General features: G+C 31.6%; 4 protein-coding genes across 4 annotated transcripts; 2 read left to right on the forward strand and 2 right to left on the reverse strand.

The window, feature by feature from the left end:
* Positions 1-1,752: 1,752 nt before the first annotated feature.
* On the reverse strand, positions 1,753-2,579 carry Tsp_10976 (hypothetical protein). Its single transcript, XM_003380953.1, has 3 exons — positions 2,498-2,579; positions 2,332-2,432; positions 1,753-1,842 (listed from the first exon to the last, which is right to left on the reverse strand). Exons 1-3 carry the CDS (start codon positions 2,577-2,579, stop codon positions 1,753-1,755), a joined length of 273 nt encoding a protein of 90 aa, XP_003381001.1.
* A 510-nt stretch (positions 2,580-3,089) lies between these two features.
* Positions 3,090-4,360, forward strand: Tsp_10977 (elastase-2A). The gene is made up of 4 exons (XM_003380954.1): positions 3,090-3,149; positions 3,618-3,856; positions 4,032-4,294; positions 4,332-4,360. Exons 1-4 carry the CDS (start codon positions 3,090-3,092, stop codon positions 4,358-4,360), a joined length of 591 nt encoding a protein of 196 aa, XP_003381002.1.
* Positions 4,361-5,488: 1,128 nt separating this feature from the next.
* Positions 5,489-9,181, reverse strand: Tsp_10978 (conserved hypothetical protein). Its single transcript, XM_003380955.1, has 8 exons — positions 9,162-9,181; positions 8,130-8,880; positions 7,975-8,042; positions 7,624-7,733; positions 6,614-6,705; positions 6,325-6,536; positions 6,040-6,210; positions 5,489-5,543 (listed from the first exon to the last, which is right to left on the reverse strand). The coding sequence occupies exons 1-8, from the start codon at positions 9,179-9,181 to the stop codon at positions 5,489-5,491; spliced, it is 1,479 nt and encodes a 492-aa protein (XP_003381003.1).
* A 1,155-nt stretch (positions 9,182-10,336) lies between these two features.
* On the forward strand, positions 10,337-12,064 carry Tsp_10979 (conserved hypothetical protein). Its single transcript, XM_003380956.1, has 8 exons — positions 10,337-10,358; positions 10,483-10,636; positions 10,850-11,072; positions 11,148-11,286; positions 11,331-11,456; positions 11,557-11,675; positions 11,767-11,848; positions 11,913-12,064. Exons 1-8 carry the CDS (start codon positions 10,337-10,339, stop codon positions 12,062-12,064), a joined length of 1,017 nt encoding a protein of 338 aa, XP_003381004.1.
* The last annotated feature ends 24 nt before the right edge of the window (positions 12,065-12,088 follow it).

A 12,088-nucleotide genomic window follows, 5' to 3' on the forward strand; every position in this document is an offset into this window, starting at 1 on the left:
CACATTTAGAATTTTATAGTCAATATGGCGATAGATCTTGGATGCAAAATATTTTACGCATTTCGTCATGTTAACTAACCCTATCTGAACAGTAGAATGTCTATTCGAATCTCAGTTATGACTAATACTCAGGTTATTTAGTATACTATATAATAAATCTGAAGAGAGACAGTAATTTTATAGTGTGTATTAATAATATGCAAAGCAAATGGATGGATTAATATTCAAAGATCGAAATAAATGATCATTTAATAGCAAATGTAGGTAAATTGTTATATAAGAGGAGAAATAAGGATTCGAAAAAACAATTCGTTCAGACAGGCGATATAGGCTAGCATCGTAAGCAGTCAAAGGAAAATTCAAAAATGACCTTGACATTGACAATTCAGTCAAAAATATAAACTATCTGGCAATAAACGCCATAACAAAAATATTCACTTAGTCAAAACACGCCTCCGCATTTTTGAAAAAAAGGAATAACAACGTTGATAATGTGAAGCTAATTTCTGTCAAAGAAGATGCTTTGAATTGAGAAATTTTCAAATAAATGCTTGTTAAACTATTGAAAAAGCAATCTACAATAGAAGATGATGTGCTTATAATAGAGAGACACCAGGCGCGCAGCATTGAAAGTGGTTTAAATGAGCAAAAATTAAATTCTAACAATCAAGTCATTCTTCCCTAATCTCAATACCATCTCATGTATAAAACAAAAAATACCGTTTTACAGTGAAAAATCTTATTTACATCTTACATTTACCAATTTTAATTAAACTAAAGAATAAAATTCACCCTTTCGCTGTATCCCCAACCTCGAATTACAGAATCCTGACTGACAGAAAATCACACATACCTCTTGCATTCTGTTGTTGTGCTTCGTAACGCGCGTCTTCTGTTCCGTGTAGACGGCGTTTAAAATTCTTTTTTCTCCATTGTTCATATCTGTAATAATGTTGAATGCTAAATAACAAATAGTCGCACTTTATCACATAGTGAAAGTTACAATAAATTGAAAACTGAATTTTCAAATATAATAATTACATTAAATTTTTAATCAAAAGATAACGTTTACAAAATAAGTGTGCACAGTTTTTGAAGATAACTAACACAAGTAGAAAACAGAATTACTTTAAATTACCTTTAAACAAATTTTTGACGCCATAGCTAATTCAGAGAATATTTTACGACGCTACCACTTGATGATAAGGCACCTTTGTGACGATCATTATTTGTATAATGGAGTGCTCTATATCGAATTCTGTGGATGAAAATCTCTTGGTGAGTTAGTGAAGAAGCTAAAAATGCAGCTTAAAGAAAGTTAGCGATTGTCTGAAAAAAGTATTGATTTGCACTGTTCAACGTTGTTCAAATAATCTAAAGAATAAATTAAAAAAATACTTATTTATGCTTTCTCTATGGAAATTTATATAATCTTCTTTTTCATTATTTCAGTAGGGAATGCTACATTATACTGAAATATGAACAAAGATTATGAATATTAAAATTTAAATGCTCTAAAAAAACTTACCCATGTTGTGTTAACATTAAAATATCAATTACCCGATTCATTTGATATTTGCTTTTGCTGTTTTACGTTTAAACATTTAAAATAAATCCACATTGAATTAATAAACTTTGATTTATTGTGATAAAAAGTATTATTGTAATTATAGTGTTGCACATGATATTGTGAAATGTTACGTTGTGAGGCCACGTCCAAATTAGTAATGTGTTTAATCTGACTAATGATGATCAACCTTTTTCACTTTTACTCTGTGAATAGTGTATTTTTTGAGATAGTTTCACGAAAATAATATTGCATTTTTTCAGAATATGCTTTTTCTGGATATACTGTATTTCATATTTTACTCAATTTCATTTTTAATTACAGTACAAATCTACACTTGTATTCTGAATGTACTGCTTTTTTATTCAGCACGAAAATTTCATTTAATGCGAGACTTATGACTTTATCATCATCATTATGATTATTATATAAACTTCATAAATGCACTTTATAAGTGTAAAAATTTCACAGAATTTGTTCACAGTTGAATTTGTATGCAAATTTTTTTGCTCTTTTGTAATGATAATTAAGAACAATTGTCATTTTAACTGCAATCTTGATTCGCTTAACATACGGTAAATGCTTGAAAAGTCACCCAAAGGATACAACCTGGACTGTAAATCAGAGGTTAATTTTTCGTGTCAGTTTTTTATACTAAAATCCATATGCATTGTTAAATTCAACCGAGCAGAATTAAATATTCAAAAATGACCCGGTATAGCGAAGGAAATCAAAAAAATCTCACCAAAAGTTATAACACTTACTGCACGCACGGACGCTAAGTATAACGGTAACATAAGACGCATATATTGGTGTAAAAATTTTGATGAGAGAAAACCAAAGTAGCTGGCCTTGTAAAGTTTCGCTGGAAATCAACATTCCACGCCATATGCAGAACATTAATTCAATTTTGATAACGTTAACACTTACTTTGCCGTGAAGATTTATCTGTTACTCGTTTCGTAGTGTTCATTTTATCAATAATTGCTTTGTTCAACTTATAAATGTTCATTTCTTATTTGCTGCAATAATATTTGAATAGATTGTTCACTGAACTGAATTTGCATTCAAGGGTGCGGATGAACAAAATTAATGCAACAGTGAACTTTTCAGTTCATCATTCTGTAACTTTCACTCATTTCTTGAATTTCATGTTTATTCAAGTACAACTGCGCAAATGCTAGCTCCATTCTATAAATATTTAAAATGATTAATGTTCTGTTTTATTTGAAATTAAAATTCTTTTTTTTAAAATAACTTTTTCAAACTGCAATTTTTCTTCCAAATGTCATATCGAATTTTATAGTGCTTTTCAAATAAAATCTCTACTGCACATGCAACAAGCTAAATGGTACTTTTAAATATTTGTCTTTTGTGGCAGTTAGGTGAATCTTTTCTACCATTTACTCAAAATGCGTTAACTAAATATTTGAGGTCCACTACCAAGAACGTTGCTTATACTTAAATTAAATTAAATTATTTTAATTTGGATTTTCTTCATTCAATCCATTCAAAATTTTAAATGTCAATCTGTGGTAGCTGTTTCATTTTACTTCTTTTACTGCTTTTTAGCGCAGTCTTGGTAAGTCTGAATATGACGTGAACAGAAAAATTTTCATTACAAATTAATCAATAAACAAAGAAATTGCATTTGTATATATTAAATTAAAAATTTCTAAATTAAAACAAAAACACTGCATTTATGAAATCATTTCACTTTTATGACTTTTCGATTAACATTCATATTCACAGGAAACATTTTCAAATTCGTCCAGTAAAATCAACATAAATTTCTGCTTGATGTAACAATTGAAGCTAACGTAAGTCTGTACGCGTATTGAAGATTTTGTGGCAAAAGTTTATTTTTCACATTGTCAAAAACAAACCCTTCGCTGTACAGTAGTAATTAATTTGAAGAACAATTCTAATGTGCATGACTCTCACAATAATTACTTCTCATAAGCATGGCACATTCATAACAATAATTTCAGGACAAATTTCACTTGTTGACCAAAAGAATAATTATTAAATGGAAATTTCAACATTATAGAGAAGAACAGTAACGTTGGACTGTGGAATACCAGTGGTACCAATGATAAAAAACTTTCCAACTGGTTCAAAAATTGTAGGAGGATGGGAAGTGAACCCGAACTCCGTACCATGGCAAGTACTTGTAGCAGCGGAGAGAGTGAACAGTGAATATCTATGCGGTGGAACGCTGATATCATTGGATACTGAAAACGAAAGCTCGCTAGTGCTCACTGCTGCCCATTGTGTTTTTGACCACAGGTAGGTCGTTTTATATTTTACAAATTACTTCTTTTCCAACTTTTCACAATAAAATCAAAATTTCAATGTCAGAATCAAGGGGCACAGTTGAATTTCACGCATTTAATTTATAATCTCCATTATTAAATTTATTACATTTCAATTTGCATCTATTCACGGCGTTTGTTCATTTCAGCACCTTGAAAACAATTGAGGTAGAGAAAATACTTATCATTGTTGGAGCTCACGATATTGAAAAAAAAGAACCACGTCAAATTATGTACCGCGTGAGGAATATGGCAATTCATTATCTGTATAAAAATTCTTCAGTGCTTCATGATATCGCATTACTCAAATTAAGAGCACCAGTCCCTCATAATCGGTATAGCCTGCCAGTATGCATCCCAAAATTCACTGACATATTACCTATTGGAAATCGATGTTGGACCACTGGCTGGGGTAGAGATTATAGTAAGTTCAATAAAATGAATAACAGAAAGAATAATAGAAAAAGAATTTCACTGATTAGATAATAAATCGTCCCCTCGTCTGAAAATGGTCCCGTCACCTATATTACATCCCAAAAAATGTGGAATAAGAAGAGCTGAATCTTCGTTCTGTATTTGCGGTGGAATGTTGAACAGAATGCATGTTCCCTCGAAGGTATGATATAATAAAAGAAAATAAATAAGAAATTAATTTTTCAGCCTTAAAATTTTATCAGAAATCGAATCGACTAATTAGAAAATTCATCCTCTCTCATATCAGTGTTACTGTTCACGTAATTTTTTAAATTATTATTTGTTTAGTAGCTTACGAAAATGTTATTAGTAAATCATAAATAGATACTTTTCGTTTCATTAATTACACACTTCATTAAAAATGTAAAATTAGTTCATCACATTAGTAAATAATTAGCTTTTTGTTAAAGAAGAATAATTAAGGGAGATTCTGGAGGGCCATTGTTTTGCGAGGTCAATGGAGTAATGGTGCAGCACGGAATTGTCAGTTTTAAAGGAAGAAGATCAAACAAACTTTGTGGATATGTAAAAGTACTACAATACTATCCATGGATTGTTCGTTCAGCAGCAAGTTTCAATTCATTGAGCATCATAGAAAGGGGCATAAATTTTATTTCTTCCGTATGGAACATGTTCAGTAAGTTAAATACGTGCCATTTTTTTTAATTTAAAAACCTAATTTTATTTGAAATTTTCGCAGCTGGATCATGAATTGCTGCAACTGAGGAGAAGCTTATTATTGATATTGGTCCAAACCACTAAAGACAGTACTTTAATTTCGTCAACAATAACTTGATTAAATTCTTTTATACATGATCAAAACAATTTGAAATTATTGAATTAAAACTAAATTATACAAAACGAAAAACAACACTGAACAGCAGTAATTCTGAGTAAAAACAACTTCACACATTCCAATAAAAAAGCAAACATAAGATATAACCTTTCCACTTCCCTCATCAAGATAACAAAAAAGTCGCAACAGACATAATTGTATATACAAATCGCACTGCACTGTTTACTTCTCATAAGCATGCCAAATTCATAACAATAACTTCAAGACAAAGCTGAACAATACCGATCTACAAAATATCGATTTGAAAAGGATGTGGAGAAAGTGCTGTTTTCCTTCCTAATCTGTCATCATGAGGAAAATCTTACAATCTTCATAAACAGCAGAGTGCTGTCTTTAAATTTGATTAAAAATACATAATGAAGTAAGTATTTATACAGTCGGACAGAGCTACTTCAGTCGGTGAAATAAGCAAAGATATCAAAATTAGAAAACTGATATTCAATATTCGAAACTTTGAAGAATAAAATAATGCCATATTAATAATTTTCATTATATAAAAATAAAATATTCCTCACCGTCTATACTTAATCTACGCAAAAAAAAACATATAATATAAAAGTAAAAATGTCAAATTAATAATTTTGATTGAATGAAGATAAAATGTTCTTTAAATTTTACAATGAAACTATGCAAAAAATTGCACAAATATAATAATAATAATAATTAATTGCACAAACAGCAATGAATAAAAAGTGCTAAAGTAACGTCAAATACGTGAACAAGTAAAATTTTTAAATAAGAAAACCGGAGAACACGAAAACAAATATGGTAAAAAAAGAACAGAGTAAAACATTTACTCTGATTAAGCGATACGTTTAAATGCTTACGAAAGAAGAACATCAATAATTCGATCCAAACATCGACCAAACTCAGATACTAAAGTCATCTGAATGCACTCGCTGTCTCTTGGTACTTTTCTGCTCAATTCTACCGTATCGGCAATTAAACATTTTGTAACCGCTTCAATTACTTCTTCACTCAACAAAAAACCAGGCAACCTAAAGCAATTAAAAATAATACTAAGCAAAGCATAAAATAATACGCAATCGGCTCAATCAACGAAAGAAATGTTAATTTATATCCATATTTCTATCATAAATAAATAAATATACCTTTTATTATCGCTTTTTTCATCGGTTTCTTCAGATCCGGATGAAAGTGAATCATTCGGATATTCACAAATTTGATTAGAACAAGAATTACTAGTCGGTGTTGCATTAGACGATACTAAAGACTGTAAATGACCACGATTTCGATGATTACGATCCGCTTCCGTATTGCGACAGCCAACACATTTACAACGTACAGTGCATGAAACTCTGGCCTGAAAAATGAAACGCTAGCGCAATCACAAGTTCATTTCTTATCTGGTTATAATTATGATAATCATCATCCACGCACTTCATAACATTCACAATAATTTTTCAAACAGCTTGACTTTTTACAATTGCATCCCTTGTTGTGCAACCGTTCAGTGTCAGCTCGTCCTTTGCCTGAAAAATACAAATAACAACCTCAATAAAGTTTCAATAATGCTCATCTGCTCATCATAATAAATATTTAAAAAATATAAACAATTATTAAACAAGCAAGTGGTGATGTATAAAAAGATAAAGTTGAACAAAGATGTTTATCATCAAAGTAAACGTTTCAAATAGAAACAACTAAAATTATTTATTTTTACGTTGCTACCATAATTTCACTTGTTTTATTACCTGAAAATTTATAAATGAAATAGAAAGAACAAGAAAAATTCTTTCAAAAGCAAATAAACAATTATATAAAGTAATTAAGATAAGAAGTGGCGATCATCTGCGTTAAATAAAATTATTTACAGATCACAAAATATCGCATATATTTATAAAATATTAATTAACAATAATGTGCAATGGCTTAATACTGTCTACAGTAAAACAGATAAACCTTGACTATCAACACAACAGTATCCATACATTCAATCTAGTACTGATAGACGACCTTCATTAGAAATCGACCTGAACAATGCGCTGTTCTTACAAGCAAAGCAAAAACTCACTCTGGAGGTGTTATCAAAATCATTCTATAAACGGACAATCAAGGCTGTTCATTTTATAATAATTTTCAAATAATAATTAAACAAGTCTAATGAAAATGCGTTGATTGATGGTCGTAGCTCATTGCTGCTTCTGCGATGTAAATCACCTCCAACAATGTTACTCATACAATTATGCATAAAAATAAATAATTATTATCTCAACAGAGTCAATTAACATTAATCGACGTTGAAATAAAACGAAATTGAAAAAAGTTTTGATTATACATATATATATATATATATATATATGCAAAGTACACTTTCTATGTTCATTAACAACACTGATTAGTAATAACGTTCAGAAAATAACTTTTCATTGAAATAAATAAATAATTACCTATTTTTGGCTGAAAAGCCATCGGATTGCGCTCTAAACATGATTTAATTGCTCGACTCCTATCCAATTCATTCGTCAAATTATTAAGGCAGTTCGTGCAATGACAATTGCTGCAGAATTCACCATTCGCAAAACAATCACAATAACTAAATATAATATAAAATTTAAATGTGAAATCTTCAACTGAAACAAAACAAAACAAAAATGAACGCTTACAGTTTTAAGCACTGTGATTTGGTGCAGTTGCACGGACGCCGATTATTAATCACCTGGCGTCTAAATTGAAAACAGTAGTTAGGAAAAAATTTAAATTTCAAAGTACGAAAAAAGCATAAATCAAGCAGAAAATACCTTTTCAGAACAGGAGCTTCAGGAGTCGACTCGGTAGCTGGAAATGCAGCTTTGGTTTCATTCGAACCCTAAAGCAACAAACCCTATTATTAATAAATAAAACATGAATAATACAACAATCAAAACAGTTCAAAGTGTACATTCACTTCACTAACTACGGCTGGACTGACGCTGGAGGCGACCGGTGACTTTGTAGTAGATGGAGAATTGATAGCGACTAAATATTTACTTTGAAGTGACAAATGAAGAGAGGAGAAAAATAAAAGTACAAGCAAACCTGGAATTGTGACTGACTGACCGCCGGAAACCATGCAAACGCCACGTACCGACTGCGGCAGAATCATTCTTGCTTCGGAAGGCAATTTTCTCTTTTGGCCAAGTTCATCTGGTTTATCGGATTTCAACAAAAGTTTGGCAACTACTGGAGAATTAGCCGCCGGTGAATTTTTATTCACAGTTGTAGGAGAGATGGCAGCCGAACTGCCGGTGCCTTTGAGAACCATCAGACGCGTACTCTTGGCGGAAGGAGATACATGAGGAATTATCCTCGAACCGGCAGAGGACAAGCTAAGTCTAACTTTATGAGGACTCTGCGTTTGAACAGGAGCTTCATCAGGAAGCGGTGGCCTTGTGACAGAAGGCGATGCGGAAATTTCAGTAGAAGTTATAGCACCTTTAACGTTCACCACATTCAGAGAATGCCCAGTCAAATCAGAGGACAGGAGACTTTTACCAGGAGACTTCAGAACGGTAATTTTATTGCCCAAAATTTTAGGTAACTGCACCGCAGAAGTAGAAAATTTAGTCACAGATTGAGAAACATTCAATAATGAGAGGGAGTTCGATTTCGGAGGAATAAATATCGTTGGACTGTTAGATGAAGAAGCACGCACAATCTGCCCCTTCCTTAAGATAATATTACGGATCGGAGATAGAGTGGAAACAATACCACTGCCACTCGGCGACTGTTCATTTCCACTTAAGAAAGGCAAATTATCAGGAGCGCGAGCTAACAATGACCGTACTTCACAGTCTGACACTGCGGGCGGATTTTCAGTAATTTTATCAGGATTTTCGACAATTTTTTCTGGGTTCTCAACAATTTTTGCGGGGTCCTCAACAATTATTTCAGGGTTTTCATTAATTTTGTCAGAATTGTCAACAATTTTTTCAGGGTTTTCAGTAACTTTATCAGGATTTTCCTCATTCATACTTTATCTAAAACAATACAATTTCGAAACAATAAGCATTAAACTGCACACCATCTACAAAACAAATGACAGCCGATAACAGTAGAAAAAATTTCAAATTACCTTTCAAGAAAAAACAAATCTATCCACGAATTATTCCCGCGCCATACACTCTTCGCATTACATCTGAATTAAAAAAATAAACTTCCATAATATGCAGGTCGAGTAAACCGATTAATTACCACGTGCCGCACAACGCTTCACACAAAACGTCAAAACAGCGCCTGACGTATAAGACAATATTGATAATCAGGTTTAAATTTTAAAAGCTGCCCATGAATCATATAAACTTTTTCTAATAGCTGATGATGCTTGTGCAAAACTCTAAAAAAATTTACCATACATTAAATTAAAGAATAAATTTTTTTAAATAAAGTATTTGAATTTTCTGACAACATAATTTAGAATACAGTATAAAGAGATTTTTACGTCGCATTTTTCTATTTAAAAATAATTGAAAAAATAGTTCCATAATTTATGGAATATAATATTTATGTAAATTTCACATTTAATTTAATGATTAAACTGTTTTGTTTAATAAAAGAGTAACATTTAACAAAATAAATTATATAATATAAATTAAAAGTAAGTTAAATTTTACTTGGCATATTTAAGTCATAAATTCAAAAACGTGCAATACAAAACAATATTTCAAGCGTATGTAATTTTTGTTCCTGCATATTCTTTCAATAAATTAACAAGAAAAAGTTTTAATAAATTTAGCAAAATTACTTTAAAAATTCAAAATGTCTATTCAAATGTCAAGATTCTATTTCAACTAATAATGTTGTTTATATTTTTTAATAGATAATATCAACATATACAGTACTCTTCCTTATATGACATGAAAGTCAATGATTCTATAAATATCAACATTATTGTGGAATTACATCCATTTAATGTACAAAAATAAAAACTGGATGTTTTCAATTTAACTAAGGATGTTACTTTTTTACAATTAGATAAATTTGAGATTACAAAAAATTTTACTTACCGTTACCGCGAGAAATATTTTACTCTAGAATTTTACATCTAAAAATAAAAATGTTAGTTTTTTTTCGCTTTTGTAAATTTGTTTAATCAATATGAATTTTAACTCAAGTAATATAAAAATGATTGATTCTTTATTATTAGGTATTACTGTATATTTTTGAGGTAGCTTTCATTGTATTGTTTGTTGAATAGGGTGCTTCTGGTTGGTGAACACGTTTATGCTTTGAATTGCCATTAGAATAATCTGAAAATTTATTTACCTTAGACATGTTATCGGCAACTTTACCGATGATGATTACAACGCGCGGTGCTAAGAGAAGAGGAGTGCAAGCGCTCCGTAAGCTGAAAGAAGCCAAACTTGGTATTAAAACCAAGGTCGTGAAAAAGGAACGTGCTTCTTCGCCCATCACAACCACCAAGTTGAGGTGCTGACTTGCCAACTTTTCAATAAATTGAAGTTCTTTCCAGTTACAACATTAAAATGTTGTTGTGGTTGTTTATCATGACGCTATAAAATTGATAACCTTTTACAAATAATGGTCATGTGCAAATGAAGAAAAAATAGGAAATTTGCTGAATATTAAATTTACTTTCCTTTTTTAACTATTCAAATGAAAGACAATTTCATTTAGCTCATCAATTGCCGCTCAGTATCCTGCAAGAGTTGAACTGCTGCCCGATTTGCTGGATGAACCGTTAGATTCTGTTTGGAAACTTCAATCATACATGCCAAAACGATATTTTATAAAAGATGCACTGGCATTGCATCGCGAATTGCAAAGTCCATCCATGTACAACAATCCGTCAGCACTGCTACGTTTACGACTTGATTTAAATATGACATTGGAAAAAAAGGTCGTTGTTGTTTTTCTTATTTTACATTAACGCCTGTTATATATAGATGGTGACTTTTGTTTTGCTTCGTTTAAGACAAAATTTGTTGAACAGTCGAAACAGTTCATTGCCATGCCACACCCGTTCTACCACGGCCAAAAACGTACAATTCTAGCTTTTGCTAAAGATCCACATATTCAAGTGATAGCCAATGAAGCTGGAGCGGAAATTACTGGTGGTCCAGAATTAGTTAAAAAGGTATATCAAACCGTAGTATAGTGGAACCACTGCTAGTCGATGATTATCTATGTGCGGCAGATTCTGAAAGGTGTTGTTCGAATCGACGATATCGACTACAGCGTTTGCCATTTGGACATGATGACCGAGATAAATCAACTCAGGGGAGTGATGAAGAGAAAATTTCCTTCCAGAAAAATTGGTATCATCAGCAAAAGAGAAGAAATGAAGGATTCACACTTTTGACATATTAACCGATTTATTGCAGGTGCCATTGGGAGTGATATTGCCGCTTTGGTGAACCATTTCAGGACTGGTATCGGATTTGAAGTGATACAAGATGCGATCAATCCACAGTGGGGAGTGACGAATGTTCTCATTGGAAAAGTATACATACTTTATATACTGCTGCAAAAATTTCAAATTATACTTTGTTTCATTGATAAAATACTATTGTTTGAATACTTGTTCTATTCAGCTGGACATGCCCGACGATGACTTGGAAGAAAACATGAAAACAGTCATTCAAACTGTTTATCCTCTTCGCTCTCCAGCTTTAGGTGAATAATAATAATAAATATTTGCTTCCCAAAACCGATTAACATAATTAATTAATCAATTCAGGTCCGTTCATCGAAAGAGCAGTTTTAATGGTAGTTCCAACAGTAATGGAATACTTTGAAATTGATCTCAGCCCTTATTTACCGGAACCTACTGATGAAGATGAACAGGACGGTGGTGATCAGGAAGAGCAAATGGAACTGCGCAAACAGTAACAGCGCTGAAATGGAACACCTACA

This window comes from Trichinella spiralis, assembly GCF_000181795.1.
Source record: "Trichinella spiralis strain ISS 195 chromosome Unknown Scfld2, whole genome shotgun sequence".
NCBI lineage: Eukaryota > Metazoa > Nematoda > Enoplea > Trichinellida > Trichinellidae > Trichinella > Trichinella spiralis.

Bases quoted from the DNA above. Each gene is read 5' to 3' on its own strand.
- Tsp_10976 (XM_003380953.1), bottom strand. From the start codon at position 2,579: ATGAACATTTATAAGTTGAACAAAGCAATTATTGATAAAATGAACACT. The intron at 2,433-2,497 runs GTAAGTGTTAAC...GTTGATTTCCAG, and splicing joins AGATAAATCTTCACGGCAAA to CGAAACTTTACAAGGCCAGC. The intron at 1,843-2,331 runs GTAAGTGTTATA...CAGTATATCCAG, and splicing joins ACTTAGCGTCCGTGCGTGCA to AAAAAGCATATTCTGAAAAA.
- Tsp_10979 (XM_003380956.1), top strand. From the start codon at position 10,337: ATGATTGATTCTTTATTATTAG. The intron at 11,073-11,147 runs GTCGTTGTTGTT...GCTTCGTTTAAG, and splicing joins ATATGACATTGGAAAAAAAG to ACAAAATTTGTTGAACAGTC. The intron at 11,676-11,766 runs GTATACATACTT...TGTTCTATTCAG, and splicing joins CGAATGTTCTCATTGGAAAA to CTGGACATGCCCGACGATGA.
- Tsp_10978 (XM_003380955.1), bottom strand. From the start codon at position 9,181: ATGAGGAAAATCCTGATAAA. The intron at 8,043-8,129 runs GTTAGTGAAGTG...TTGTTGCTTTAG, and splicing joins CCAGCGTCAGTCCAGCCGTA to GGTTCGAATGAAACCAAAGC. The intron at 6,537-6,613 runs GTGCGTGGATGA...TTCATTTTTCAG, and splicing joins ATTATTGTGAATGTTATGAA to GCCAGAGTTTCATGCACTGT.
- Tsp_10977 (XM_003380954.1), top strand. From the start codon at position 3,090: ATGTCAATCTGTGGTAGCTGTTTCATTTTACTTCTTTTACTGCTTTTT. The intron at 3,150-3,617 runs GTAAGTCTGAAT...TCAACATTATAG, and splicing joins TGCTTTTTAGCGCAGTCTTG to AGAAGAACAGTAACGTTGGA. The intron at 4,295-4,331 runs GTAGAGATTATA...AATGAATAACAG, and splicing joins ATGTTGGACCACTGGCTGGG to AAAGAATAATAGAAAAAGAA.